This window comes from Parus major, chromosome 8 (assembly GCF_001522545.3).
Source record: "Parus major isolate Abel chromosome 8, Parus_major1.1, whole genome shotgun sequence".
Lineage (NCBI taxonomy): Eukaryota > Metazoa > Chordata > Aves > Passeriformes > Paridae > Parus > Parus major.
Window position 1 is genome coordinate 28,954,137 of NC_031777.1, and position 25,522 is coordinate 28,979,658.

The following is a 25,522-nucleotide window of genomic DNA, read 5'->3' on the forward strand; positions in this document are numbered from 1 at the left end:
AAGAAGGAAAGAAGGAAAGATCCTTTGCCTGGGCTGTGTTGGAGCTGTTGTATCAAACACAACAGGCTGAGGTCTGAGAACACTGTTGGCCATTCACCCCCTGTGAATAAAGGCCAAACCACTCATATTTTTAAGCCTAACTTCTCAAATACACCCTCAACAGAATGTGGAAAAACAGGTGTGCTGGCTCAGAAGTAAAAATGAGATTGTAATTTCACTACAAGGGATTGTTACACCCTTCACAGCATCAACTCTGACAGTGTTTCAGCTGTCAGAAGATGACTTAATTCCAGTGACTGCTCTCAGCACCTACCTGAGTGTGGAGGGATGACACAGCAACAACTTCCACGTTGAAAACCCCTTTGTGGTTATCCACCCACTTCATCCCAGGGAGAGGAACCTGCAGGTTGAGGGAAGAATGAGAGAGGGTGTGACAGAGTTTAGGGTCTGCTAATTACAATTTCATTTATTTTCATTTATTTTAGTCAGATCACACACACACACACACACATAGCCACAAACAAGCACTGAAATTCTGTCTAAATTTAACACTATTTAAGGAATAAATAAATACACACACACACAGGTATGTACACATACTTCCTCTCATTTTTTCTCAGGTGTATTCTGCTGGTTTCCAGCAGACAGAACTCAGCTCACCTCTGGAGAAAGCACTGAATAAGCCTGTGGTGGCTTTTCCAATGACACAGGAAGACAGAACTGACCCGTCTTTAACCGGCCGTTCTGAAGCATCGGGATCCACTGGGAAGAGAAGAAAACAACAAAAGCACATATTTCTTAAGGCCTTCTCTGAGCTTTTGCCAATTTCTCAAGCTCTCCAATGGGATATGAGTTCACAGGGATGCTAAACAAAGAGCCAGAAATTAATTTGATTGAATCCCATGCTGAAAAATGTAAGGATGGAAATACACTCACAGTGTAGCCAACTGGGGTCTCCAGGGGTGTGTTTTGTTTTTGTTGGCAACTGACGTGGTAGAAAGTAAAAAGCAGGTGGTGGTGATCTGTCAAAGTGGCTGGAAGCTTAATCTTGATTTCCTCGTGAAAATCAGGAGATCTGTGCAGAGAGCAGAGCCTCAGCTGAGTCACCCACAGTGGTTTGTTACCTTGTGCTTGAGATTGAACCCTCTGAGTTAAAGGATCTGCAGAAAAGGGAGCATATGGGCTATCCCAAGGGATTAAAGTTCCCTTTCTGATCACCATGGACTGGAAAAACTTCTGATCCACAAAAAAATGGGCAGCAGCCTCGTCCTCCTCACACAGGCACTCAGAACCACATGAGTGATTAACTCTCATCTCAATGTGGACACTGCCACAACCCTGACCTGCAGGACAGGAATCTCCCCTGGAACATCTCTCCCTGGAACAGCTGCAAAGCCAGGAAAATGTTCCTGCTGGATTCAGCACTCCTCACCCCAGCTGCAATGGAATTATTTTCAAGACCAAGGAGTTCCAATTTGTACCTAATGCCTAAAAGGCTCCAAGACAACAACAGGGGCACCTGCTACTTTGAGTTTGGAACATAAATCTTCATGACTACTGACTGGAGTTGTACTTGGAGCATCTGCTGAGCTGGGCTACGTGCTGAGGACCACACAAAGCTGATTTGTACCACAGCAAACAAAGACTCTGTCTCCCACTTGTCACAAAACTCTAAGGACAGCATCAACTGGCACTGCAGTCACTGTGAGTGCTATCCAGATGCTGATTGTTAATTAACACCAGTCACTGGTGAGTAACTGCACCTCCACACTGTGTTTTACCTGTTGTGATACACCACAGCAGTGTATGCTTCTTTGGAAAACTCAGGACAGCTGGATTTGCCAAAGATGACCTGCAAAAAGAGGGAAAAAGCACAGAAAGCCCCCTATAAAAAACTGTGCCAGGAATTTGTTCCATCATCCTACAGAGACATTTAGAGCTCCATTTATTGTGCACCTGTACAGTTAGACCTGCTTGTTTCCTGCCCCTTCACTTAGAGGCAGCACTTCACTCAGTCACTGAAAAGGCACGACTTAAACAACTCCAGTGACATGAGGACACAGACATGGCATAAGAACTGATGGATGGAACCACCCCTGAACAGATCCTCTCTGAGTGGGGATCACTGCTGGCCCTGAACAAAGCTGTCACCTTTAATTATTTTGTCATGGAAGCAAAGCTTCTATTCCAACCATAAGCAGTGTCTGGTGCAAACACAGAATCCCAGAATGGGATAGGTTGGAAAGGAATTTAAATCCCATCTTTGGAATGAGACAGGGACACCTTCCACTATCCCAGGCTGTTCCAAGCACCATTCAATCTGACCTTGGACACTTCCAGGGATGAAGAATTTCTCTTGGCAACCTCTGCCAGGGCCTCACCACCCTTACATTCAATAATCTCATGTTAAAATTAACATTAAATGAATGTTAACATGCTCCACTGTTACCTTGTAAACTCTACACAACTGCACTCTTTGCTCTGAAATATAATTTTCTATTTCCTCTGAACTTGTTATTTTGAAATGCATTTCAGTGAGGTTTAACACAGGGGTAAGGAGTGCTCTGCCCTTCCCACAGAGCACAAAGAGGTCCCCTCACCGGCATGGCATTGCTGGGATCCTCTCCATACATGAACTGCACTTTCACTGTGATGTTCCTGGCAGATCCCTGGCGGTTGGCGAAGTTAAGGCTCTGTGGATACACATAAAGGAGGTTCCTGCAAGAGACAAAGGCAGCAGGTGATGAGAGGGGTCACACCTTCATTAATGCTGTTATTTAAACCTCTGTGGAAATGCTCAAAGGGAAGGGTTTGACATTTTCCATTCTCTCAGATGCAGTGCACACCCAGACAAACAATTTGTCTTTGGTAATGACCTCTTATTTCAGACATCATTTTTTAACTCTTATCATATTTTGAAACAGTTCTTGATTAGAAGGATACTGGAAAAATCCATCTAAAAATTTCCCAGTGATTCTACAATCTGAGAAGTTCAAGTGGAAAGAAAATTTATGAATACAAAAGCTTTATTTTCTTTTACTTTATATTTTGCTCAACACACAGCAGCTGGTTTCTGTTAAATACCTTCCTTCTTGTGGCCTGTCGTTTTTCTTTTTTTTCTTTTCTTTTTTAAATCTCCTGACATCAGGATGACTTCAGGTTACATTTCTCCTCTGAGAATGGATTAAACAAAATTGATATGTGTAGCTTCAGGTAATGACAACACTCATAGGTATCCAAAGAACTGTTTCAAAGTCTGAAGTAATAAAGTGCTCATCACATCCACAGGGAGTGTGGCAGGACGTAATGGGAGGAAATTGCAGTACAGGAGATTTAGGTGAGGCACAGGGGAAAATGTTCTGGCTGTAAGGAGAGGTAAAGCAGTAGAACAAATTGCCTTGGAGAGTGTGAAACCTCCATTTTCTGGCGGTTTCTCAGAACAGGTGAGGCAGACACTCTCCAGATGGGTTTAAAGACAACCTCAACCCTCACTGGGCAGGGGTCACATTCTGGAAACCCCTTCCAATCCTGTTTCTCCAAGTCTGGCATTACTTTAACAGCCATGAGAGATGCAAAATTCTGCAGTATTTTCTGTTCTCTGAGCCCTGCTGGGCCCTTGCCAACAAGGTGAAAGCAGGATTCACCCTTTATCAGCAAAACTGTCCACTACAAACCCCTACCTGTCCTTTGTGCAGTAATTTAAACCAACACAAAGTTCCTTGATGTTCTTTTAAAGACAAAAAAAAGCAACACCCCCCACAGACTTTTCCACCTCAACACTCAGTTAGTCAAAGGAAACAAACACTCTTTTGCTGCCAAACAAGTCTAAATGTTTGAATTACTACACAACTTTAAAAAACCAGCCTGGAAATCTCCAATCCATCTCCCACACAGCCCTGCCTGCACCAGCACATTCCTCCTTGGCCAGCCTGGCCCCTGCAGCCCCCACCAGGGGATCCAGGAGGGATGATTACATGGAAGCTTCATGGATTTATGGATGATCACAGTGAGGGCTTCAAGTGCTGCCTCCAGCTCCCAGGGATAAAGGACTGGCATGGTGCATTCTGCTCAAACACTGCAGAACCAACCCTCTAACACCCCTGGCTTGTGAGGCAAGAGAAAAAAGAGGTTCCCTTCCCTCTGGGAACTATTCCATGGGTCTGAACACAATTTGTAAGTAATTTCCAACTGTTCCTTGTCCCAGGGAGACAACAGATGCCAGATGGGCTGAGAAAAGTGAAGTGAGGAGCACAGCAGGACAACATTTAAGGTGTAATAAAGCAGCTGCTGTCGAGTGCTGGCAGCAGGAGGCTGATAACAAAAAGACTCTTTTTTGGATTCTCAGGAGGGCAGTAACTCAGGGAAGGTTCCTGGTGCCTTTTAGATGCCAGGAGTTTCCAAAACACCTGCACTGGTGGGACACACTCCTGGAGGAGCAGCTGCAAAGGGAGGCTGCCCTTGGCTACCTGAAATGGCACTCAAGACAATCTTTGGGCCAATGAATCCCACCCAAGGACTTGGTTCTGATGGCAATTCCATTTGCTCCCCCAACAGTCCCACCTACACAGACACAGCTAATGCTGATCCTAAGGAATTCCCTAAGAGCAGTCCAGCTCCAGGGATATTTGGGACAGCCTTATGAACCAGGCTCTGCTTCACCCCTGCAGACAGAGGAATAAGCTTAGCAGGCAAGTGGGAATTTCTTCCCTCTCAAGTCCTTCATGGTGAATTAAGTTTTTGAATCCCATCCCCACTGGTCACTTTGCCAAATCAACGCTCTCCTACTATTTCAGAAGGGGCCAGGGCCATTTTTGTGACTCTCCTAAATTACTTTGTTCTGCCATGAATACATTTGCTGCTTGATGTTCTTTTTAAAATGAAAATGGATATGAAAATTTACTCTAAAATGTACCTTGCTCATAAAACTTTTATTAAGTATTATTAGTGCTTAAGAGAAGGATTTAAGGTATTTGTGAAGCCAGGCTACAGGATCCCTTATATTAAAGGCAGTCTTATGCAAAGGAATGATTGATGCTGAGGAAAGGGACAGGTTGTTCCCCCCTCCACTGCTTTTCAAGCCCTCATTAAGGGCATTTCACTGGGAAGAAGCTCATGGTGCTTTTGGGATTTCAGATGGGAACAGGGGAAAGGGGGATGTTCCTCCTGTTCAGACAGCCTCTCTCCAGAGGGTTTCCTACTACAGGCATCTTCCCTTTGTGGAAAACTTACATGGAAGGAGGGGGGGAAATGCCCAGCTTGCAAATCAGAATGTGACCCCAAATGGAATAATCCTGTTTTACCTGATCACAGAATCCCAGACTGGCTGGGATTGGAAGGGGTGTAAAGATCACCTCATTCCACCCCTTGCCATGTCCAGGGACACGTTCCACTGTCCCAGACTGCTCCAAACCCTGTCCAACCTGGCCTTGGACACTCTCTGGAATGGGGCAGCCACAGCTGTGGACAAACTGTGCCAGGGCCTTGCCACCCACACAGAAATTAATTTATTCCAAATATCTAATCTAATCTAAACCTACTTTCTTTCAGGTTAAAACCGTCACCTCTTGCCCTGTCACTCCAGGCCATTGTCCCAAGTCCCTCTCCAGCTCTCCTGGAGCCCCTTTAGGTACTGGAAAGAGCTCTGAGGTCTCCCCAGAGCCTTCTCTTCTCCATCCCCAGCTCCCCCAGCCTCTCTTCTACCCTAAACCTACCTAACTAAAAACCTCAGATCTTCCTGTCTAAACACAGTTCTGGAGCCATGGAAAGGGACTGATGGCTGCAAAAGTGACAGGAACACTATAAATGTCCTGATTTCTATCAATAAAAGTTTCAGGCAAGAGCTTTAAACCCAAGGGCTTGTGTTTGGAGCTTTCATTAAAATGCTACACCAAATATATGCAAAGCTTATCCTCTTATCTCAAACAGATCTCAAAAGTACTTTTACTTCCATAAAATAAATTGCTAAAGTGCAAAGGCTTCCCAAGCCATGGAAATAATGGCACCAGGCACTCCTCTAAATATTTATGTAATATAATTGCAGCCATTTTGCAAAATCCTTCACACAGGTATTAAAACATTAAGAGCTGCTCCTAACTCTTAGAGGGAATTTCTAACCATCATGAAAATTTCCCTTTCCAGTAAAACCCAGAGACCTTTTTCTTTGCTTTATTCCCACTATAAAAATCATTTAAAGCTCATAATCAGGGTCACCCAGGTGTATGAAAGATCTTCAGGACCATGTTTGTTATATACATCTTTTCCTGACTGGGCTGACAACTCTCAGAGGCAGGATTCCCTCTTAGGGTTTCCACAGCTCCTGATTTTATGGTTTAGTCATGCCAGAAGCTTTTCTCCTCTCTGCTTTCCTGTGTCCCACTTTTCTTCTGGACTGTGGGACTGTTGTGACATCTAGGGGTGCTCTGTAGTGAATTTAGCACTGCCTGACTTCCCTGGTCTTGGCATTAATATGGAAATATGCTTGGCAGATAATTAGTGCTTTATTAATATTTGACATCAGGACCTTTTGGCTGCCTTTTCCCTTTGGAAAAACAAACCTTTTCCATAGGTAGTGTCGTGCCTGAGCAGCACCAGCAGCACATGGGACACAGGTTGTAGAAACCTGGGACAGTGTCTGATCCCCAGCTGTTTGGTCATTGCTATTTCTTGAGGAACTCCCCATATTTTTCTAAAGACTAAGCCAAGAAAAAAGATTTTTGGAAGGGGATGGGATTAGGAAGAATTCAAAATAAACCAGAATGACTTCTTGTATGAAATAGTTAAAAAAGAAAACAGTTCATTTGAAACCACATAAAACCAAAGCCACTTAAGCACTGTGAAGTGGATTGAGGAATGTCTATACATTTGCTTGGGTTGTTGTTTTTTTTTAATTTTAAAACCATTTCTTCAAGTTTTGCAGCCCAAAATCCTTGTGTCAGATGCCTGAGAAACAATTCAGAATTGTTTTTTTGAAGGAATCCCTGTTCTGACCAGAGCTGGGCCTGATCATCTCCCTGCTTCTGCTGTTTTTCCATACTTCAGGTACTGCAGTATCTCTGATCCCAATCATACTGGCACAAAATATTCCCCAGCAATTCATCTGAGACCTAAAATACTTTCACAGTATTTAATTGCGAATGGGAAGGTTTACCTGCATATTACCAACCCCCAAGCACACAAAAAGTTCAACATATGAGGTAAAAATCTAATTTTTTAAACATTTTTTTCTATAGATGTTTCATATCATATGTGCATATGTACATGAACAACACAACAAAAAATCCAGGGGAAGAATTCCTAACCATACAAGAATTTAGCAAAAACCTGAAAACTCTCCAAATTACATTGTGCAATGCTTGATTTTGATTTCTTGGATTGCTATGAATGAGTCCAGAAAGAGAAATACCTTTTACTCACACTGCAATACCCAAAAAAACCCCATGTTTCCATGCAGAGACCCACTGCAGAACTGGGCATTTATTTCAGAGCACTTGCAGCCTTTCTTTATGCAGTGTGAATCTTAAACAGCAAAAAGAACGGTAAGGTGAGAAATGCAAGCGAGGTATTATTTATCTCACCCACCTCTGCAAAGCAGCTCTTAAAAAATAAGTTTTATATGGTGTAAATTACTGCACAAACCTTAACACAGTAGAATCACATCCAGGCAATCTCTGGACCTAATTCCCTCTTTCTCACTTAATCTGGGCTCCATGACAAGTAAATCCACTGCAGCACAATGAGTTACATCAGAAAACAGCCTGAGATGAAAATCAAGTTGTGTGAATCATCTGGGAATATTTTGCCCTTCCACAGCTCATCAAGGAGCTTCACAACCTGAACATCCAGTGCTCCTAAACGTGGTAAAATCCTTTCACACTCCTGAGGCAATAAAGGGAACCAAACAACACAAACAAGGAGCAATTTAAGCCCTTACCAAGATTATGACCCAAAATTAATCTATTAAAAAGAGTTGTGTGGAAAACACCGTGTCATCAATAACATTTTACACCAGAAGGCCTGGCAGATGGAAAAGTTCAGAACCAGTTTAATCAGCAACGTGCCTGTCTCTCAATTTTATCTTCCCAGGTATCAACCTACATTCAGGAGGGGTTACACTCGTTCAAGCACACACAGTTTAATGATCAACCCGCGCCTCTGCCTCTCCTAAAATGAAGAGGAGTATAAATAGATCAAGTTCTGCAACTCAGAGAAGCCACAGAGCACAAGCTATCACTGGGAGAAGTCTCTGCAGCCTGAGCAGAGAACCAGGAGCAGGAACCATGAAGATCATTCCAGTTTTACTGTTCCTGGCCCCCCTGGCTCTCCCAGCTGGAGCTGACAAGGATTTTTTCTCCGTTGGTTCCGCCGGATCTCCCGAAACGAAATCGAGATTTGCGATGTTGGACGATGTCCGAATCCTGGCCAATGGACTCCTCCAGCTGGGCCACGGCCTCAAAGATTTTGTCCACAAGACCAAGGGCCAGATGAATGACATCTTTCAGAAACTCTACATTTTTGACAGGTCCTTTTACGAGCTCTCCCTGCAAACCAGCGAAATCAAGGAGGAAGAAGAACAGCTCCGGCAAACCACGGCCAGGCTGCAAATCAACAATGAGGAGATAAAGAACCTCTCACAGGAGATGAACCTGAAGATTGAAGACCTCATCCAAAACAAAATCCAGCTGCAGGAGCAAGTGTGGGGACTGGAGGACAAGGTCACCAAACTGGCCATTATCCAGCCTTTGGTGCAAGAGACAAAAGAAATTTCTTCACTCAAAGTAAGTGACTTGTGAAAGGCCCTGACACACTGAGCCAAAATACACTCTAATGCCATCATCAGTAATTGTGCAATAGAAGCTCCTGCTTTCCCTTGCTCCTCACTGGAGTACTAGTCTGTATTTTGAAAAAGAAATCACTGTAATAACCTTAAAAAAAATCGCTGTCTTACTCTGACACAGCCTCAATTTTGCAGTAAAATTCCCCAGCAAAATCAGTGAAAAATTGTGGAATTATAAAGCTCTGTACTATTTTCAGTATTTATTTGCAAATCAATTTTAAGGAATTTTGTAATCACAATGATAAAAAAGTTTTGCAATCGGGAAAATGACGAGATTCCCAAGCTCATGGGTTTTTACATCACCAGCTCATCCCAAATCAATGCAGTGGGAACTGCCTGCTCAGTGCAGAATTAAATCTTTAGAGAGGGGCATTTGCAGCACCTGTAGCACCTCCAGAACCAAAGAATCTTACAAATGTTAACAAAATTAATATGTTAATCATGTAAGTACTTAGTGGGTATAAGGTTTTCGATAGAAAAGGAAATATTAACTGTATTTTGTAGAAGTATAAAAAGGCCAAGCAATTTGTATGGGAAAATATTGGATGTTTGTGTCAAAGCAAAAAGATGAATCCTGATCTCTCAAATCCCAAGCTGATACCCTAAATGCTGGGAATTTTTCCCTTTTTTGATCAGTGCCATATATCTAGTTTGAATCAAGGGCAGATTCCACAGAACGTAATTGTTCTGGATGTGAAAATGGAAGGAAAGGAGCAATTTTAAAAATGAGTCTACACATCTGCCAGTACTTTGTCTCAAAAAAATGGGTGTTTGCTCCACAAGCAAATCAGTTTTTCAATTCAGAGGCAAAGCAGGCAAACCTCTGGAGCTGGACCTTGATGATCCTTGTGGGGCCCTTCCAGCTAGGGATACTCAAGGATTCTCTGGAAAAGGAAGGGCAACATTCAGTGGTTTGTGCCTCTCAAAACTGGCCCCAGGACAAGAGTTACAGAGGCAGCATCACTGTTAAAGGTCTTCTGCCGCTCCTAACCCTGCTCCACCCTTCCCTCCCTGTCCTCAGGCTTTCATGGAGCAGCAGGACAACGACATCAAGCAGCTCCTCAAAACCGTGGAGGACCAGCACGTGCAGCTGGACAGGCAGCACAACCAGATCATGGAGCTGGAGGACAAGGTACAGGAACCACCCCTGCTTCTCCTTCCACCTCTCCCAACACTGAGAGAGCTGAGGGTCCAACCCTTGGGGTCAGGCACCCCTTGCTTGGTTTGGGGTGGAGAGGAAGGTGGGGACCACTTTGAGGTCCCTGTTTTGGGGAGGGGCTGCAGTGCTGCCAGGCAGGAGCTATGGCCAACAGCAGCTTTGAGATCTCAACACCAAGCTGCTGCATTTTCTGACTGCTAATTTGGGTTTTTTCCCCCTCTTATTATCTATCACATTATTGTTCTTCCATTGCTCTGGAAGTCTCATTGCTTTCTACATCTTTATTAATTTCCAAAATTCACTCCCAGAGTGGAAGTCCAGCATGTATCACTGAAATACAGTAAAACCAACATGCTCAGATTTCTTTTATTCTGAGAGGAAAATGCATTTCAGCCTGAGGAACTGTGGGTTCTGTCCTCCTTAGCTGTTGGTATTATTTGTCAAAGTGATGTCACCTGAGGAAATAAATTAAATATGTTTGCCCATTAAGATGCACCACATGAGAAGGGGACATTTCCTCCCCTCATGAATCCTACCCTGTTGGAGCAGTGACACAGTTGGCATTCCCACACCTAAAATCCACCAGAGTGGAGCTGAATTTATTTTTATGTGGTAAATTGGATATTCTACAGGATTACACTTGCAAGAAAAATTATTCTCTGCATGACACTGTCTTGATCTATGAATCTCATCATTCCAGAGCCTTGGGAAATTAACAGTGTAATTATGGCTCTTCCAGCTAAACTACATCGAGCTCCAGGAACTGGAGAATTCCTTCATGGAGGAGCAGCAGGAACCAGAGCCCATCCCCTCTGTTGTGCACAAGCCCACAGCTGGGACATACAGAGCTGATGGTGAGAGCCCATCTCTGAGACGTGGCTACAGCACATGCTGCCCTCCCAGGATCCTCTGGGACAGCCTTGGAATAGTTTTTAGGAGTCAAAGACTGAAAAGAGAAGATTTTTATTTGGGCTGCAGGAAGGAACTAGATTTCCTTCTTTGGAAAAAATGTCATTATCTATTTAGCACCACTCCAGCTGTACTTGTCTCTGGGGTGACACACAGCAACAATGTCCAAAAGTGCAGTAACAGGATCCATTCCCCTCTTGTAAACATGCTGTGACCATGCTCTTACCCATGCCTATCTTGTGAGAATGAACAGAGAACTCATTTACTTCACACTGGCTAATTATAAGATTAAGCAGTCCTTTCTTTGAAGTTGAAAGGCACTGATGAAGCATAGCAGTGGGCATGGTATTTTCTAGGAACTTCACAAGGGGTAGGAAAGCCCATTTGCCAGAGTCTAGTCTTAGGCCTTAGAAACTTTCCAAAATCCTCCAAATTGAAACCCTGCCTAACTTAAAAACTGGACAGGCAGTCCAGCCTTGGTACACCTTGGCAGCTGCACTATTATGCCTAAAGCAGCCTGCTCATTCCATGACATTTATTGTAAAACAAAATTACCAACAAGATCATTCCCATTTTTTCTCTTTATCCCTCAGCTCAGCACTCCCCAGGCAGGATTTGTAACTGGCTGTTTGCTTCCCCAGGTGCTGCTGCTGACTGCACTGCTCTCTACCACACCGGGGTGCAGGCCAGTGGGGTCTACACTATTCAGCCCAATGGATCAGAAGCTTTCAATGTCTACTGTGAAATGAAATTTGGTAAGAGCTGTGCCAGCAACAGTCTGATTTTCACAGAAATATCTTCCCCTAAGCCAAACTTTGCCTCCTCACAAAAACTTATGATTTCTCTTAGTGGCCTGTCTGCTCTGAACTCAGGTTTCCCATATCCTGAAATCTCCTTATCACTGCTCTCATTCTTCACTCCCCTCTTGTTTATACTGAGGAAAGGACATTCAATCATGTGACATAAATTAAGGATATCCAAATCCCAAGCCTCTTTAGCTGTAAGTAATGAAAATGATCATTATAAAAGCCATTATAGGGCAACCATGAATGCATTTCCCAAAGAAAAGCAAACAGCTAACAATTTGCTTTTAAAAAAAATAAGATTTTGTTCATTAACAGGCTCTGTTTTAGACTGAGCTGTGCCAAACCAACTCAGAGAAGTGAGTCCTGGGACAGGATTCCTGTGCCACTTTTGGGTGGCTCAGCAGCCAGGAACACGATTGTCACATCACCTACCCCAGCTCCACCTCCCTAAGGAACCCAAGTTTGTTCCTTTTGCCACCAAGATCACCCACAGCTTGGCCATTGCCTCATTCCCTGCTTTCTCTGCATCCCCCAGAGCTGCTCTGTCCCACATCCCCTTCCTGCTGCCCTCAGAGGGCCGGGGAGCACGCGGGGCCACCTCACGTGTTTGGATGTGCAAACACAACTCACAGGGCTGCCCTCTGCAAGAAGCTCCTCTGCTTACATTTGGTGGAGCTGCTGAAGTGAGGGTGTCATGACCTGGGCTCAGGTCAGGAGAAGACCCCCCTGGAGCTGCAGTGTGGCCCCAACACCTCATCCCTGCCCCGGAGCTGTGCCAGCAGCCAGGCGCTATCAGCACAGAGCCTGACCCTCTGAGCCAACGTCTGGGGCTTTTCATATCTCTTCTTTATCAATTTCTCTGTCTCTCAGCCCTCATAAACAAGTGAAACCTAGTTAGGGCAGCCTAACAGAGTAATAATTCTGTGAGTAGAGTCATCCTGAGCGTGGCTGAGGACACTTGAGTGGCCCTGAGCTCTCTCCAGTTGGGCTCTCTTGAATTCCCTTCATGAAGAGTTTAATTAACTCAAAATGGGAGCACCCCACAGCACACCCAGGGACAGGCAATGAGGCCAAGGCCAAGCTGTGACTTATTTCCCCTTTTCACAGGCACATCCTGGACTGTAATCCAGAAGAGAGTGGATGGATCACTGGATTTCAACCAAACTTGGGATGCCTACACAAATGGTTTTGGTGACCTCAATGGTAAATACCCCTTTTTTTTGTGTCTCTTAGTATCAATTGATTTGAGAAGCTGAATCCTCTTATGGAAAGGAAAGCAGACTAAAACTGCAAATAACAGCTGAATCATGAGATTCTCAAAGACATCCCTTCAAATGTGTGTTTAGAAGCTGAATTAAGGCCAGAAAGCTTTAAACACTATTTTATCAAGATTTTACTACTTATAAAAGCACCTCCCAAATCCTTTCAAATATACACAAAGGCAAAATCTCATGAAGTTGCTGTCACCATTTTCTCTGAACCTTCCTGCAATCCTGTTACCCTTAAAACCACATCAGTTTTTCCAGCCTCAGGAGAGCCCAAGGCTGTGTGTGCTCCCCTGAGCCAACACCTCAGGCTTCTCCAGAGTGGCCAATCCCCTCCACAGCTGGATAGGGTGAAGAAACACCCACATTCCCCTGTTAATCATCAACTCCAAAGGATTTGTAGCACCAAGTGCTGCCCAACAGCTTCCTCATCCAGGATATTTTCCTGGTTGTTCTCATACAAGATGAGTGACTTCTTGTTCAGGAAATAATCTGACTTTCTAAGCACAGCACAGATCTAAACCTCACCAAGGTGAGCAGCAATATTGACTTATTTCCACATCTTTTATAATAAAAAGCTGCTGTATCTCAGCCTTTGCCTCAGTTTTGGGACAGGAGCTCACAGCTGAGGTAAAACTTTCACCTGTAAAGTTTATCTGATCCTGCTGGATGCTTTTTAGTGTCTCCTTGACTGGTCTGCCAATTCCCAAATACTGCACCAAGATACAGCCAAATGTGTTGAGTTTTGCAGAGAATCTCACTGCTCTCAGCTATGTCCTACTCAGTGCTCTGCTGCATCTTCTGAGGTGATAAAGTAAACAAGTTACAGCTCCTAACCTGGAAATTAGGGAGTATTTTCTTCAACCACATTGTTTTCTATGGCTTTAAATGCCAGCTGTGTGCATGGCACTCACATTCAGCCCCACTTTCCACATGTGGCAATTAACTGCACTGATAATAAGCTACTTAATGAATATAATATATGAAACCAATTAAACTAATGATCAGAAATTCCAGCAAAAGAAAAATTCCCTTTGTAGATGAGGGTGTTGACACCCCAGTTTGGTTCTGCAGCTCTTTCCTCCCAAAATGCAACAATTGCCATTAGGTTTTATGTATGTCACTCGCTTCATTTGTCACACACTTCCAATTACACACCTTTTAAATGTCCCCAGCTCCCTCTCAGTTTCACACGAGGTGGGAAACTTAAAGGGGGAAGCTCCAGTTCATTTAGAACTCTTGCTTTTATTGATCATCAGTGTGCAATTAAGCAGAGGTAAACAAAAAGAATGTAGCAGCAGACCTCTGCAAAGATCAACAGTCCCCAAGACTCAAATCACTGAATTAATTAAAGCAATTAATAAAGCCTTTTAAATACTGTATTTTCACACATGCTACCTGCAGGTTTATCCCTAAAATCAAATTCAGCATCTCTTTTCTCCAACTTTGCAGAGGAATTCTGGCTGGGCCTGAAGAAGATCTACTCCATCACCAAGCAGGGCAACTACCTGCTGCGGATCGAGCTGCAGGACTGGCGGGGGAACAGGAGGCACATCGAGTACAGCTTCAGCCTGGGGGGCCCCAGCACCAACTTCACCCTGCAGCTGTCCAGGATGTCTGGGAGCATTCCCAACGCGCTCCCGGAGCACGCCGAGCTGCGCTTCTCCACCGCAGACCGGGCTGGGGACACGGCCAGCGACTCCAGCTGCCCCGAGAAGCACCTAGGTATGGTCCCCACGTGCATGGCAGCTCCTCTGCTCCATGATCACTGCATCATGGAATGGTTTGGTGTGGAAGGGAGCTTAAAGCTCATCCTGTTTCAACCCTGACGCCTTCCACTGTCCCAGGCTGCTCCAAGCCCTGTGCAGTGTGGCCTTGGACACTTCCAGGGATGCAGGGGAATCCACAGTCTCTCCAGACAACCTCTGCCAGCCCCTCACCACCCTCACAGGGAAGAATTTCTTCCCAATATCCCATCTAATCCTGCCTCCCTGTGCAAATAACCAACACCAGAAACAGAATGGGCAGCACAGGCTGAAATAACCCCCAGGATGAGATCCCAAACTCTGAAGCAAAGGGCTGTCCCTCCTCTGACACCTGGTCTGGTGTGGCAGCCACAGGTTGGATTGTTTGATACCTTTCAGATACCTTAAACTGACTTCTAACTCAGGCTACAACCCAAAAGTTAATAATGAGTGAGTTTCCACCCAAAGGCACATTTTAGCTGCTTGTCAAATACACTCAATATAATCACTCTCAAAAGAGCAAGAGATGCAAGGCTGAGGCCATTTCTCCTTGGAGGTAACTTTGTTAAAGGGTTCTTAATTCTATGATTTTCTCAAGTTTTTATGTTTGCCAGTTTAGAGCAGAAAGCAAACAACTGAAAGAGCAATTAAATTATTAAACCACGGGATACAGAAGTGTTCTCCACCTACTTCCTGCAACAAACACTTTGTACATCATCCTAGGCATCCTTGAAAATTGTGGATGCCTGAAAGAATGCCAAGAGGGTCCCCTTATGCCCAGGGAAGGGCCCCTCAGGACAAGGACATTGAAGGGCTGGAGAGTGTGCAGGGCAGGGAATGGAGCTGGGAAAATGGAGAAAAGGAGGCTCAGGGGGCCCTTCTGGCTCTGCACAACTCCCTGACAGGAGGGGACAGCCGGGGGGTTGGGCTCTGCTCCCAGGGACAGGAACAGGAGGAGAGGAAATGGCCTCAAATTACACCAGGAGAGACTTAGATTGATAATCAGGGAAAATTCTTTCACGGAAACAACTGTCCAGCCCTGGCATAGCTGCCCAGGGTGATGGAATCCCCACCCCTGGAGGGATTTAAAATTCATGCAGATGTGGCATTTGGGGACATGGGGCAGTGGTGGCCTTGGCAGTGCTGGAGATGGTTGCACTCAATGACTTTCGAGGACTTTCCCAACCCAAACAATTCAATGATTTGGGAATCCTGGGTAAATGCCAATACAGCTAAAATTTAGGGTCTAAAGCAGATTTATGTTGCAAAGAGGAGCTGTTTACTCTGGCAGAGAGCACAGACAGTGTCTGACACTCCCATGTTGCTCCTCAGGAGGCTGGTGGCACAGCGACTGTGAGGAAACCAACCTGAACGGGAAATACGTCATGCCAAGGTCCAGGGGAAGGCTGGACAGAGGAAAAGGCTTATACTGGAAGCCTAAGAAAGGAAGATACTACCTGCTCAAGTCAACCAAAATAATGATCCACCCAACAGACTTAAAAATCTTTGACTGAGTGCTCAACCTGCTGCATTTTAACTCAGAACAAACACACTGAACTTTACCGCACCGAAGGACTTGATGCTGCATTTACCAACAGGTGCCACGTCCCTGCCCCATCCATCCCTGCATGGAATTTCTCCAAAACATAAACCTGAGGCATCTGAGACAGTCTTACAAAACAGTTGGTGAGTATTGTCATTCCCTCTAGCCCCAATGTCAAAGTGCTGCAACTTTTCGTGGAGCTTTTCCCTCCCCAGGATGAAATTCTAATGCCTAGGAGCCAACCTGTCACATATTGGATGATACTGTTTGGGGGAATGGGTTTTCAGGCTGTGCATTCCTTTCTGGGTTGTGTAGTAAGGAAAACAAAAAGGGTTTTCTAGGAACAAAGGGCTGGCAAAACCCTATGGAAAACATTTAGAGGGAAAAAAAAAAGTAGTTTTGTTTCTTGAAGTAACTAATTGAATGTTTGGTTCATGTTTTTGTTGTGGAATGTTTTGGGAGCAATTGAAATTGGGTAATTCCTCGTTTTAGAGCTCTGGGTATTTCCAGACAATTTTCCAGGGGTGTAGCTGAGCCAATCCATCCTCTCTGGAGCACTGTGCTCACACAGCTGCAGGTGTGTGCACATGGGCAGGCACAGCAGCCCTGCTCCTCAGGATCCCAGAGTAACTGCACAACTCAAAGTGAAGAGCCAACCTTCAAACTCACTGCAAGGAGGGAGAGCTCTGCTCTCCCCACCTGAAATGAATCAGAGCCAAGCCTTTGTGACCTTTCAGTCCAACCAACAAAGGAATTAAATAAACAGCCAAGTGAGAACACAACAAAACACCTTTCACTGAGGGTCCAGTGGGGTCAAGGGTGCCAGCCCACAAACCCAGTAGGCACAAGCCATGGCACAGGGCTGGTCCAGCTCCTGGGGACACTCACGTGTTGAACTTCAGCTGCAGAACACTGAGTGACAGCCTTGGGCTGGCCCTGGAGGTGCTGACTGACAAAGCCCCCAGTCCTGCAGTTCCCCTGAGTCATATTGACTTGTTTATCTTCCCCAACCCTTGTACAGTGTGGATTTTTTATCTCAGCACTTGCAGTAGCACAGGAAATGGTTTTGGTTGTGATTTGTCAGCGTGAAACTCGGTGAACAGAATGTGTTAATTACAGAAATGCTGAGAAAAAACAAAAATCCTTTTACTTCTCATGGGTTTGTAACAGAGATGAGATTGTGCAGTGTTGTTTATTTGTACTGGTTTACTGTAATGTTAAACTACCTGTCCAATAAATAAATAGACAAATAAATAAATGGCTGGGATTTTTTCCAAGTACAGGATATGGAACTTGACAAAACTCTTCTTGTAAACTTTGATTTATGAAAACCTGGCTTGTATCTAAATTTAAATAAATTTGCTATTTTTTTGAAATGACTCAGTTGATGAAGACAATTCCACTCAGACATGTAATGTCTTCAAAGATAATGTGAAAAAGCTTTAAATTAATAATGGTACATAATGAAAAGAAATCTGGTCCCAGCCTGGGTTTTGTTACAGAAAAGTTACTGTTTCCCAAGATATTTAGAAAAATTTCCTATTTTCCAGGGCTTCAGAAGATTTTTTTGTCAAGTATTGTAAAGGAAGAAATTGCTTGGAAACCAAAATGGAAATAGGAACAAAGAGACTATGTTTCTTCTCTATTTCTATCTCCCACTTTAAAGAGAAAAGAAAAAGTCACTGAAAGTGACATAAATTAATAAAATCAGTAGGAGAATGGTGACTCCAGCAAAGGAAAAACCTATGTAAAACTGAAAAGAATTTAACCAAATTCCACCCCAAATTCTGGGAATGGAGAAACCTCTCCTGTGTTCTTATTCACAGCCAGGTTTGATGTTTGTCCCTGCCCAGCTGAGCCTTTCCTGCTGTGTCAGCCTGAACCCTTCCCGTGCCTCTGGCACAGAACCTCTGCCCATAAACCAAATTTTGCAACAACCCCGCTGATAAGGGAGGAATTTCTACACTTGCCAGTCTTGGGCCCTGAAAAGCAAAATGGATTTCACAACTCTGACCTGTATGTGGTGTTTGGGACATAGACATCCCTGGCAGGGAACTCCAGGATTTCTCTTGTAGGTCTGACTCTGCTGTCTGGGTAAAGCTTGACTTGCAGCAGCTCTGGGGTCAGGCAGTAGTGGGGGTTCTCTGGAGCTGGAGAAATGTCAATCTTCAACTGAGCTGAAAGAAGAAAGGGGTTTTATGAATTAATAAATAGAAATTAATTTTTAAAAGCATAACTGTGCTTTGTTTCTTCAGGTTAATATCCTATATATTCATTGACATCCTAGATATGAATTTAATAAATCAACAAATTATAAATTACAGCTGAAGTGGATTTGTTAATCTGATCAGGGGATCCAGCTGATGTCTAAGGCAACTGAGGGACCAGATAATAAGAGCCAACAGAAAATATGCATCTTAACAGGGCATAGATGCTTTTTTCCACAGGAAAACTGGGGAAATGCAGTCCAGATAATGTTTCTGTGAGGCCCAGCTGTTGTCACAAACAAAACTCCATCAGAGGAAAGGCTGAAAACCCCTGAGACTGGTCAGGCTATAAACCAGAGGTGAACTGGGTGAACTGATGACAACATTGAATGCCTGGAAGGTTGTGGTCACTGCCCAAGGCCTGGCAGACCAGACTCAGATTAATTTGCAGCAAGATAATTTTGCAAAGTTTTCTTAAAACCTAACCTGGCTGCAAGGCCAGATGAGAGCTGGGGAGATGATCCAAGGAAGAGGCAGGATTGCTGTCCCTGGAGTTTTAAAGAGCAGGTTAAGTAAATATTGTCAGGAATAGCACAGGTCAGGGACCAGTTTCACTGAGGTGTGCCAGGGTTTCTATTTCCCTTTCTCAAACAGAGGTGGAGCCTGTTCCTATTAACCAGCAGTGGGAGCCAGGAGAGAGATCTCCTTTGGGATGGAGAGTGGGAAACAGAGGTTCCTGGGTTTGGGGTCTGCATCCTCCCCTCACAGACACCTCCCTCAGTGTGCCAGTGACAAACCTGCCCCACAACACCCTCAGTGCTCCTGCTGTCCAGGGACTGCTCCCAGGGATTTCTCTGGGGTGGAAATAACCAAATACCTGAACTTCTGAGCCCAGAAGGGCTGGCTGGATACCTGTGATGGGTCTGAGCCTGCGCAGCACCGACGAGGGACGTCTCATGTCAGCCAGGAACTTGTACAGGTCCTCATCGCTCAGGCGATCCCCCTCCTGCTCAGGGTGCAAGATCTGGTTACCCAAACAACCCTCCAGGGCTGCAGAGAGTGAACAAACCCTCTCATCCCACAGGCTCTTCCCTCTCACATCAAACTGCCTCTTCCCAGAACAAGGTGTTAACATTAACATGTTAAATTACACTTCATTTCTCCATCCTTTCCCCTTCCTTCGTCCCTTATTAATCATCCTGGCAGCTGCAGGAACTTTTAATTGAAAGCCTTTTCTCTCCCCATCAATATTATCTTTTTCCAAACTGGAAATGGCTGCTGAAAGATTTCCCAAAAATACTCATTTTTTAGCAAAAGTAATAGTTTGAAAAAGTATCTGTCATTCAGGAGGTGATCCTCGTTCCTTCTCCTCTGCCTTTCCCTTGGGATGAGCCCAGCCTTATTTTTCAGGAAAAGTAGGAAGTGCAAGGAGTCTTTCTTCCTTGTGCTCATTCTAATAGCTCAGAGTTTTGCTAACTTTGGAAATAATACAGAAAATGGGACTCTGCCACCCAAAAGCAGAAGATATCTGATTCTGAAGGTAAGAAATCACAACATTAAAAAAAAAAAGCAAATAAAAGGTGAAAAACACTGGGTAGTGTTCAACTAATTATACTTAACAGGAGAAAAGAAAGATAAAAAAACCTGAAATTTAAAATCTTAAATTAATGTTTGGCAGTTTTTAAAGGACAAATTAAATAAAATGAGCTGCTTCAAAGTAAAAATAACCTCAACAAAGTAAATAAATACATGCTTTTATAAATTATTACTTAGAGACCAGTTTTTCCTCAACTAGAAGTGACATTAAGCAAATCTTCAAGAAAATTTTCAGCTCTTTACTTTTTGCTAAGCTTAACTAAAAAATTTGCTCCCTTTAATCATGTTTTCCACTCCTCAGGAAAATCCCAAGCTCTGGCTAAGAGGAGCTGCCACTCAGCAGAGCAGCATCAGAAGCAGAATGCTTTGTTTTCCTCAGGGATCCTGGATGTGTCCAGGGAACTGATGCCAACCTTAAATCCCTCTGAGGAACTGAATTCACTACCACCAGAATTAATATATTATGTAATATATCACTGAAAAGAGAGTAGGTTTAGGTTAAATATTAGGGAAAATTTGTTCCCTGGGAGGGTGGGGAGGCCCTGGAATAGAATTTCCAGAGAAGCTGTGGCTGCCCCTGGATACCTGGAAGTGCCCAAGGTGAGCTTGGAGCAACCTGGGCTAGAGGAAGGTGTCCCTGCCATGGCAGGAGTGGCACTGGATGGGCTCTAAGCTCCCTTCCAGCCCAAACCATTCTGTTATCCCCTGATAATTGAGATATACAGAACAAACCCACTGAATGCTGTTCAAAGATTCCCTGCAATTGGGGAACAGAAATCAAGCGCATCACAAATTAATCACTCAGTGACCTCACATGATCCAGTCCTTCTGGCCAAGAAGTAACTCCTTAGTGAGACATTTTGATGCCATACCTGTTTGAAGAAGTTGGTCACTGTCAGGGTGGCTGGTCTGAAGCTGCTCAGGTTGCAAGCCTCGTCCCCACTCGTGGTCCTCTCCAAGGAACGCCGCCCCACGATGCTGGAATTCCGCCTCTCCGACCACGACCCTTTACGTTCTGCAAAATATAGCAGTAAAAAGAAAAGGAATTAGGAAATAAAGCAGAAAAGTTACAGTCCAAGAGATTACTTTTGTTCCAAGCAGGACTGTTTTCACAGGAGGAGAGGGAACGATGCCATGAGGTGACAGAAGAGGTGGTTACGCTCAGGCAATCCCGCTCTGGAGGCATCAGGAGGCTGTGGAGCACAGCTGAATCCTGCTCCCCTCCCAGCCACCTCACCCCAGTGCCTTCCTGCTGTTATAAAAGTCTTTATCATGCTGAGATTTATGTATTTCCCTTGCTCTGAAAGATGATGAAGTTGGCAGTTTTGGGGATGCTGAAGAGCAGTTTCGGATGAGCTATGAGGCTCACAAAGATTAATCCACTCCTTTAGAAAATGTTCATCAGCCTGTAATGCTCCCTCAGTCTCACAAGCCTGGTTTTAAATAATATAACAGATGGTTTGCTTGTAAAATCCTTGAAAGATAAATCCATTTGTTATCATGGACTTCTCTGTTTTAGTTCAGCCATGACCCCAGACCATCAGGGCAGGGGGAGGAAAGCCATAAAAGGAGCAACAGCAGCTCCAGGATATGAACCAAAACCTCTGGATTTTCCACATTCCCTCCTGCAGACACCAAGTCCTGTACCTCCTGTGCCAACTTCAACTTCTGTGGAATCTCTTTCCAAGCTGCCAGCACTGCTCACAATGTTCATGAGGTGAATGGCTGTCCAGGCAAAAGGCATCCGGTACTTCCCGAGTCTTTGGCAAAACTGTTCTGCCTGGCCTTTCAGTTTTTCCAGCTTCTCCTTGTTCTGTGAAGAAAATATTCATTGCAAGAGGTTAAAAGGAGAGGGACAGGATCAGAGGTTTATTTAGCAAAATCAGTGAGGAGTGATGGGGTCTTTTCTAACTCCCAGTGGTTGTGTTTCGGTAGCAGCTTCCAGAGAAGGATCACCAAGTGTTGGGAAAATGCAATTTCTGCTTCCCAAAAGAGGCCAGCAGAGGACAGTCAGAACAGTCTTTTATGTTCTTCACCATCCTGAACAGCCTGTCAAACCCCAGTGAGCTCATCTGCCCACTCCTCCTTCAAGAAAACCTGAAGTTTCCCCTGTGAGGTCTGGAAGGGCCTTTCCTAACGTGACTTTATGCAGCAGGTGCTCAGATCCTCTGGAGCTGTGTGGGAAACTCAAACCATTCCCCAAGTTAGTATCACACTCATTCTGTCAAGGAAAAAAAGGGAATAAATGAGGATTTTTCCATAGCTCTGCATATTAAAGAGCAATATTTAGAGCTTCAAGGAGGAAATATTTTATTAAGAGGTTGATTAAGATTAACAAAGCATCCAAGTTTTTGAAAAAGCCTTAATGGAGAGGCTGGGATCACAGGAAGGGCTGGAACCTCTGCTTTGCCCTTCACCCTCATTATTACCCTTTGATCTCCACCTGGCTCAACCCAACTGCACACAAAATTAGGAACCATTTTTGAGATTCTTTTAGAACCAGAAGTGATGGGGTTAAAGCTGCAAAAGCAGTGGAAAAGTGGAAATTTTTACTGCAAATTCCCATCAAAGGCTGCCTTCCCTTGACCCAGCTGATCCTTTGGGATAGGGAATCACAGATGACTGAGTTTGATGGGAACCACAAATCTCCCCTGACAGCCACAAAAACTGCTGACCTTTAACTACTCCCCCCCAATAAGGCATCAAGACTCAAAGGTCTTTGGCTCTTTTTTGGCCTTTAGAATGGGATTAGAGTCTTAATTAAAAACTGATCCCTTTAAAGACAGGAACAGTATCAACCATCCAAGGTAAAAGCAAATACATTGAATTTTTTATCAAAACACCCAAAAAATTCTTACCTTTGCTGCATCAGATTCTTTAAAAATCATATAAGGCTCTGCACACTCCCCAATATCTCCCTGCTGTAAAACTTTTTCCAGCTGAGAAGGGAAAATGAACCATTATAAGGACACATATCCAGCAAGGATTAATAAATTGAACAAGCATAAGGAAGCAAATAATTGTTTCACAAGAGCTGAAGCCTTGTGAGTCCTGGCATTTCCTGCAGAACTTTCACACTGCCTGTGAACTGAAAATATGTCTTGAACTCCCCTTTTGACCACAGGATGATTCTTATCCAGAGTCCAGCCAAAAATCTTGACTCAAACACCCACCTGAACAGGCAACATTTGTGCACCCATTGAATCAAAGGAAAGAACAGAGAATAACTTTTTATCTTTGTGCACTTTATCCCAGGAGTGACCAATGCTGCATTTTATTTCAGTTCTGGATCTCACTCTCTTAGACATTTCAGCCCATAAATACATCTGAAAATCTGACTATGGGGCATATGTCCCTTTTGAAATGAGATGCAGATCAATAGATATTTTGAAATTACTGGTATTTATCTGTCATTTTAAGGAGTCAGCACATGTTTTATATGAAAAGAAAGGTCAAGCCCCAGAAAACTAATCCATATCATCAAGCAAACCTTTCTGCTCTTTCCAGTTTCAGTGCACTGATCCAGTTGTTACAAAGGAACTTATGGGAGAATATTTGAAATAAAGCAGCACTGTTCACACTTTTGGGAACAGAATTTCTATTTTATTTTAAATAAAAACCAGGAGACTACAATCATTTCAATTTCTCTGGTATTTCTTACCTTTATTACTAGAAAGACATCTTGGGATGGGTAGGTGATAGAAAAGATGGCAGATCTGGCCAGGGTGGAAATAGCAGCAGGGGGGACATGAGGCCGAAGCATTCCCTTCATTTGCTCAGAGTTTAAATCAAAGTAGAAATTCTCTGAAATCTAAGGAAAAAATTGGATAGTTTCAAGCATTAGTTATATATATATATATCTTTTATTTTTGTAAATTCTTCATGAACAATTTTAAATTGTTTTAAAGTACATGTCAAGTGCTCTTCATTTCAAACCATGTATGAATAGGGAAAAAAAAGCCTTTTTGATTAAGAAATCGAGGCAGGACAGTGAGAAACAAAATGGAGCAAACACCACAAACTAGCCATAAAATTTCCTCCAACCCCTTTAAGGCATGTAACTCCATCACAGGATTAGAAATTACCACTTTTAGCAGAACTGAAAAGACCAAAATATCAGAATAGAAACAGAAAAAAGGAAAAATACCCCTTGAAAGACAGACACTGAGCTTTCTACCCTGAAACACCAAATCCTTGACTGCAAAGCTTGAGAGCCAAAAGAGATGTGAGCAGGTTACCAACAGCAGAGGTCACTAAAGAACTTACTACTTTAAAGCCAAAAAAAAAAGGAATAATGAGATGATAAAACTGGCTTATGAAATGTGATTTAAATATTAAACAAAGTTCACATAATATTCCACATACTCTCATCTACATAACTTAAATCTCAATGCATTAAATTCAAGTCTTAAAGAGATAAATGTCAAAATGCATATTTTTAACATTTTTCTCTCCACTACTGCTAATATCTTGAATAAGGAAAACTAAGAGACTCTTTAAATATTAAATACAGAACATAAATAGGTGGATAAATGTATTTTGCATTTCCTATAACTTAGATCTTGAAAAGATTCCTTAGTTTTGTTTTGATTTTAGCAATTTTAGCATGTGTGACTTTCTCATGCATTACTGAAGTGTTGCTTGGACCTATGCCATGCTGAATCACCAAAAAGAGATTAAGAAAGTCATAAAAACCTAATCTAAATAAAAGGTTTCAGTTACCTAAGTTCTCTCTGGGGAAGAGACTTTTGAAAGCCCAAATTGGACTATATATACATATATATATATATATATATATTCAGATTTCAGGCACTCACATATTAAATTATATTTTTAGAAAAGTGGTTATACCTCAACTGCTTTACCAAGGAGAACACACAAGTTAAAGCTTTGCCACCAGAATTAATTCCTCCATTTTTGTGTTTAAATTTCAGTGGAAATGTCACACTCAAGTAATTAAAAACCTACCTTCTTCTTTTCTTTAACATCATACAAAGCCAAACTTGCAAAAATGGGCTCAATTTCTATTTCAAATCTTGAAAGAAAGAAACACAAAATCAGTTTGACTTGCATTTTGTCAGAAGGAATTCCCAAACCCTCCCTGGGTGATGGGGACTGACTGAGATGTCAGGAACAGCTGAGCCAGCCCAAGGGCTGCTCCTGCTCCAAAAGGATCTTCTTCTCCAATTTCCACCCCATTCCTGTCCTGGTTTCTGCCACCACGACCATGAGCTCCCTGCCTTTTAGAAGGTCCATCTTAACTCGCTGAAAGCCAAGCAAAGCAGCCCAAAAGCTTCCCCAAAAGGAGAGGAATTGTTAATTGGGGTACCTGGAGCTCTCAGCTCCCCTGATTTCCTGGAGAAGACACTTTCCTGTGGCTAAATGGCCAAGTGCTCCTCTCAGCACTACTGGACACTCAGGGACACCAATTTTGGCAATTTTCAACAGCCAACTGTTAT

At 43.5% G+C, this 25,522-nt stretch overlaps 2 protein-coding genes across 18 annotated transcripts in view; one reads left to right on the plus strand and one right to left on the minus strand.

The window, feature by feature from the left end:
• DOCK7 (dedicator of cytokinesis 7) overlaps window positions 1-25,522 on the minus strand; it is a 92,109-nt gene that overhangs the window by 39,668 nt on the left and 26,919 nt on the right. For all 16 annotated transcript variants that reach the window (XM_015636195.2, XM_015636194.2, XM_015636191.2 and 13 more), the window contains exons 9-20: window positions 25,032-25,098; window positions 23,725-23,874; window positions 22,922-23,002; window positions 21,711-21,876; window positions 20,936-21,078; window positions 19,380-19,473; window positions 18,275-18,437; window positions 2,601-2,718; window positions 1,782-1,852; window positions 937-1,075; window positions 661-762; window positions 314-400 (exon numbers count right to left, since the gene is read on the minus strand). In XM_015636195.2, coding sequence (XP_015491681.1) covers window positions 314-400; window positions 661-762; window positions 937-1,075; window positions 1,782-1,852; window positions 2,601-2,718; window positions 18,275-18,437; window positions 19,380-19,473; window positions 20,936-21,078; window positions 21,711-21,876; window positions 22,922-23,002; window positions 23,725-23,874; window positions 25,032-25,098 — 1,381 coding nt within the window. The remainder of the gene's footprint in view (window positions 1-313; window positions 401-660; window positions 763-936; window positions 1,076-1,781; window positions 1,853-2,600; window positions 2,719-18,274; window positions 18,438-19,379; window positions 19,474-20,935; window positions 21,079-21,710; window positions 21,877-22,921; window positions 23,003-23,724; window positions 23,875-25,031; window positions 25,099-25,522) is intronic.
• Window positions 8,187-18,574, plus strand: ANGPTL3 (angiopoietin like 3). 2 transcript variants are annotated; one of them, XR_001523106.3, is made up of 8 exons: window positions 8,187-8,774; window positions 9,855-9,965; window positions 10,732-10,846; window positions 11,543-11,656; window positions 12,815-12,910; window positions 14,425-14,697; window positions 16,050-16,403; window positions 17,811-18,574. XR_001523106.3 is itself a non-coding variant. In XM_015636199.3 (7 exons), the coding sequence occupies exons 1-7, from the start codon at window positions 8,277-8,279 to the stop codon at window positions 16,229-16,231; spliced, it is 1,389 nt and encodes a 462-aa protein (XP_015491685.1). In that variant the 5' UTR covers window positions 8,187-8,276; the 3' UTR covers window positions 16,232-17,639. The 2 variants fall into 2 exon arrangements, 1 of the variants encoding a protein (XP_015491685.1); XM_015636199.3 differs by lacking the exon at window positions 17,811-18,574 and having other exon boundaries at window positions 16,050-17,639.

Coding starts and splice junctions, on each gene's coding strand:
- ANGPTL3 (XM_015636199.3), top strand. CDS start 8,277: ATGAAGATCATTCCAGTTTTACTGTTCCTGGCCCCCCTGGCTCTCCCA. Junction 8,775..9,854: donor AAGAAATTTCTTCACTCAAA/GTAAGTGACTTG, acceptor CCCTGTCCTCAG/GCTTTCATGGAGCAGCAGGA. Junction 12,911..14,424: donor TGGTTTTGGTGACCTCAATG/GTAAATACCCCT, acceptor CCAACTTTGCAG/AGGAATTCTGGCTGGGCCTG.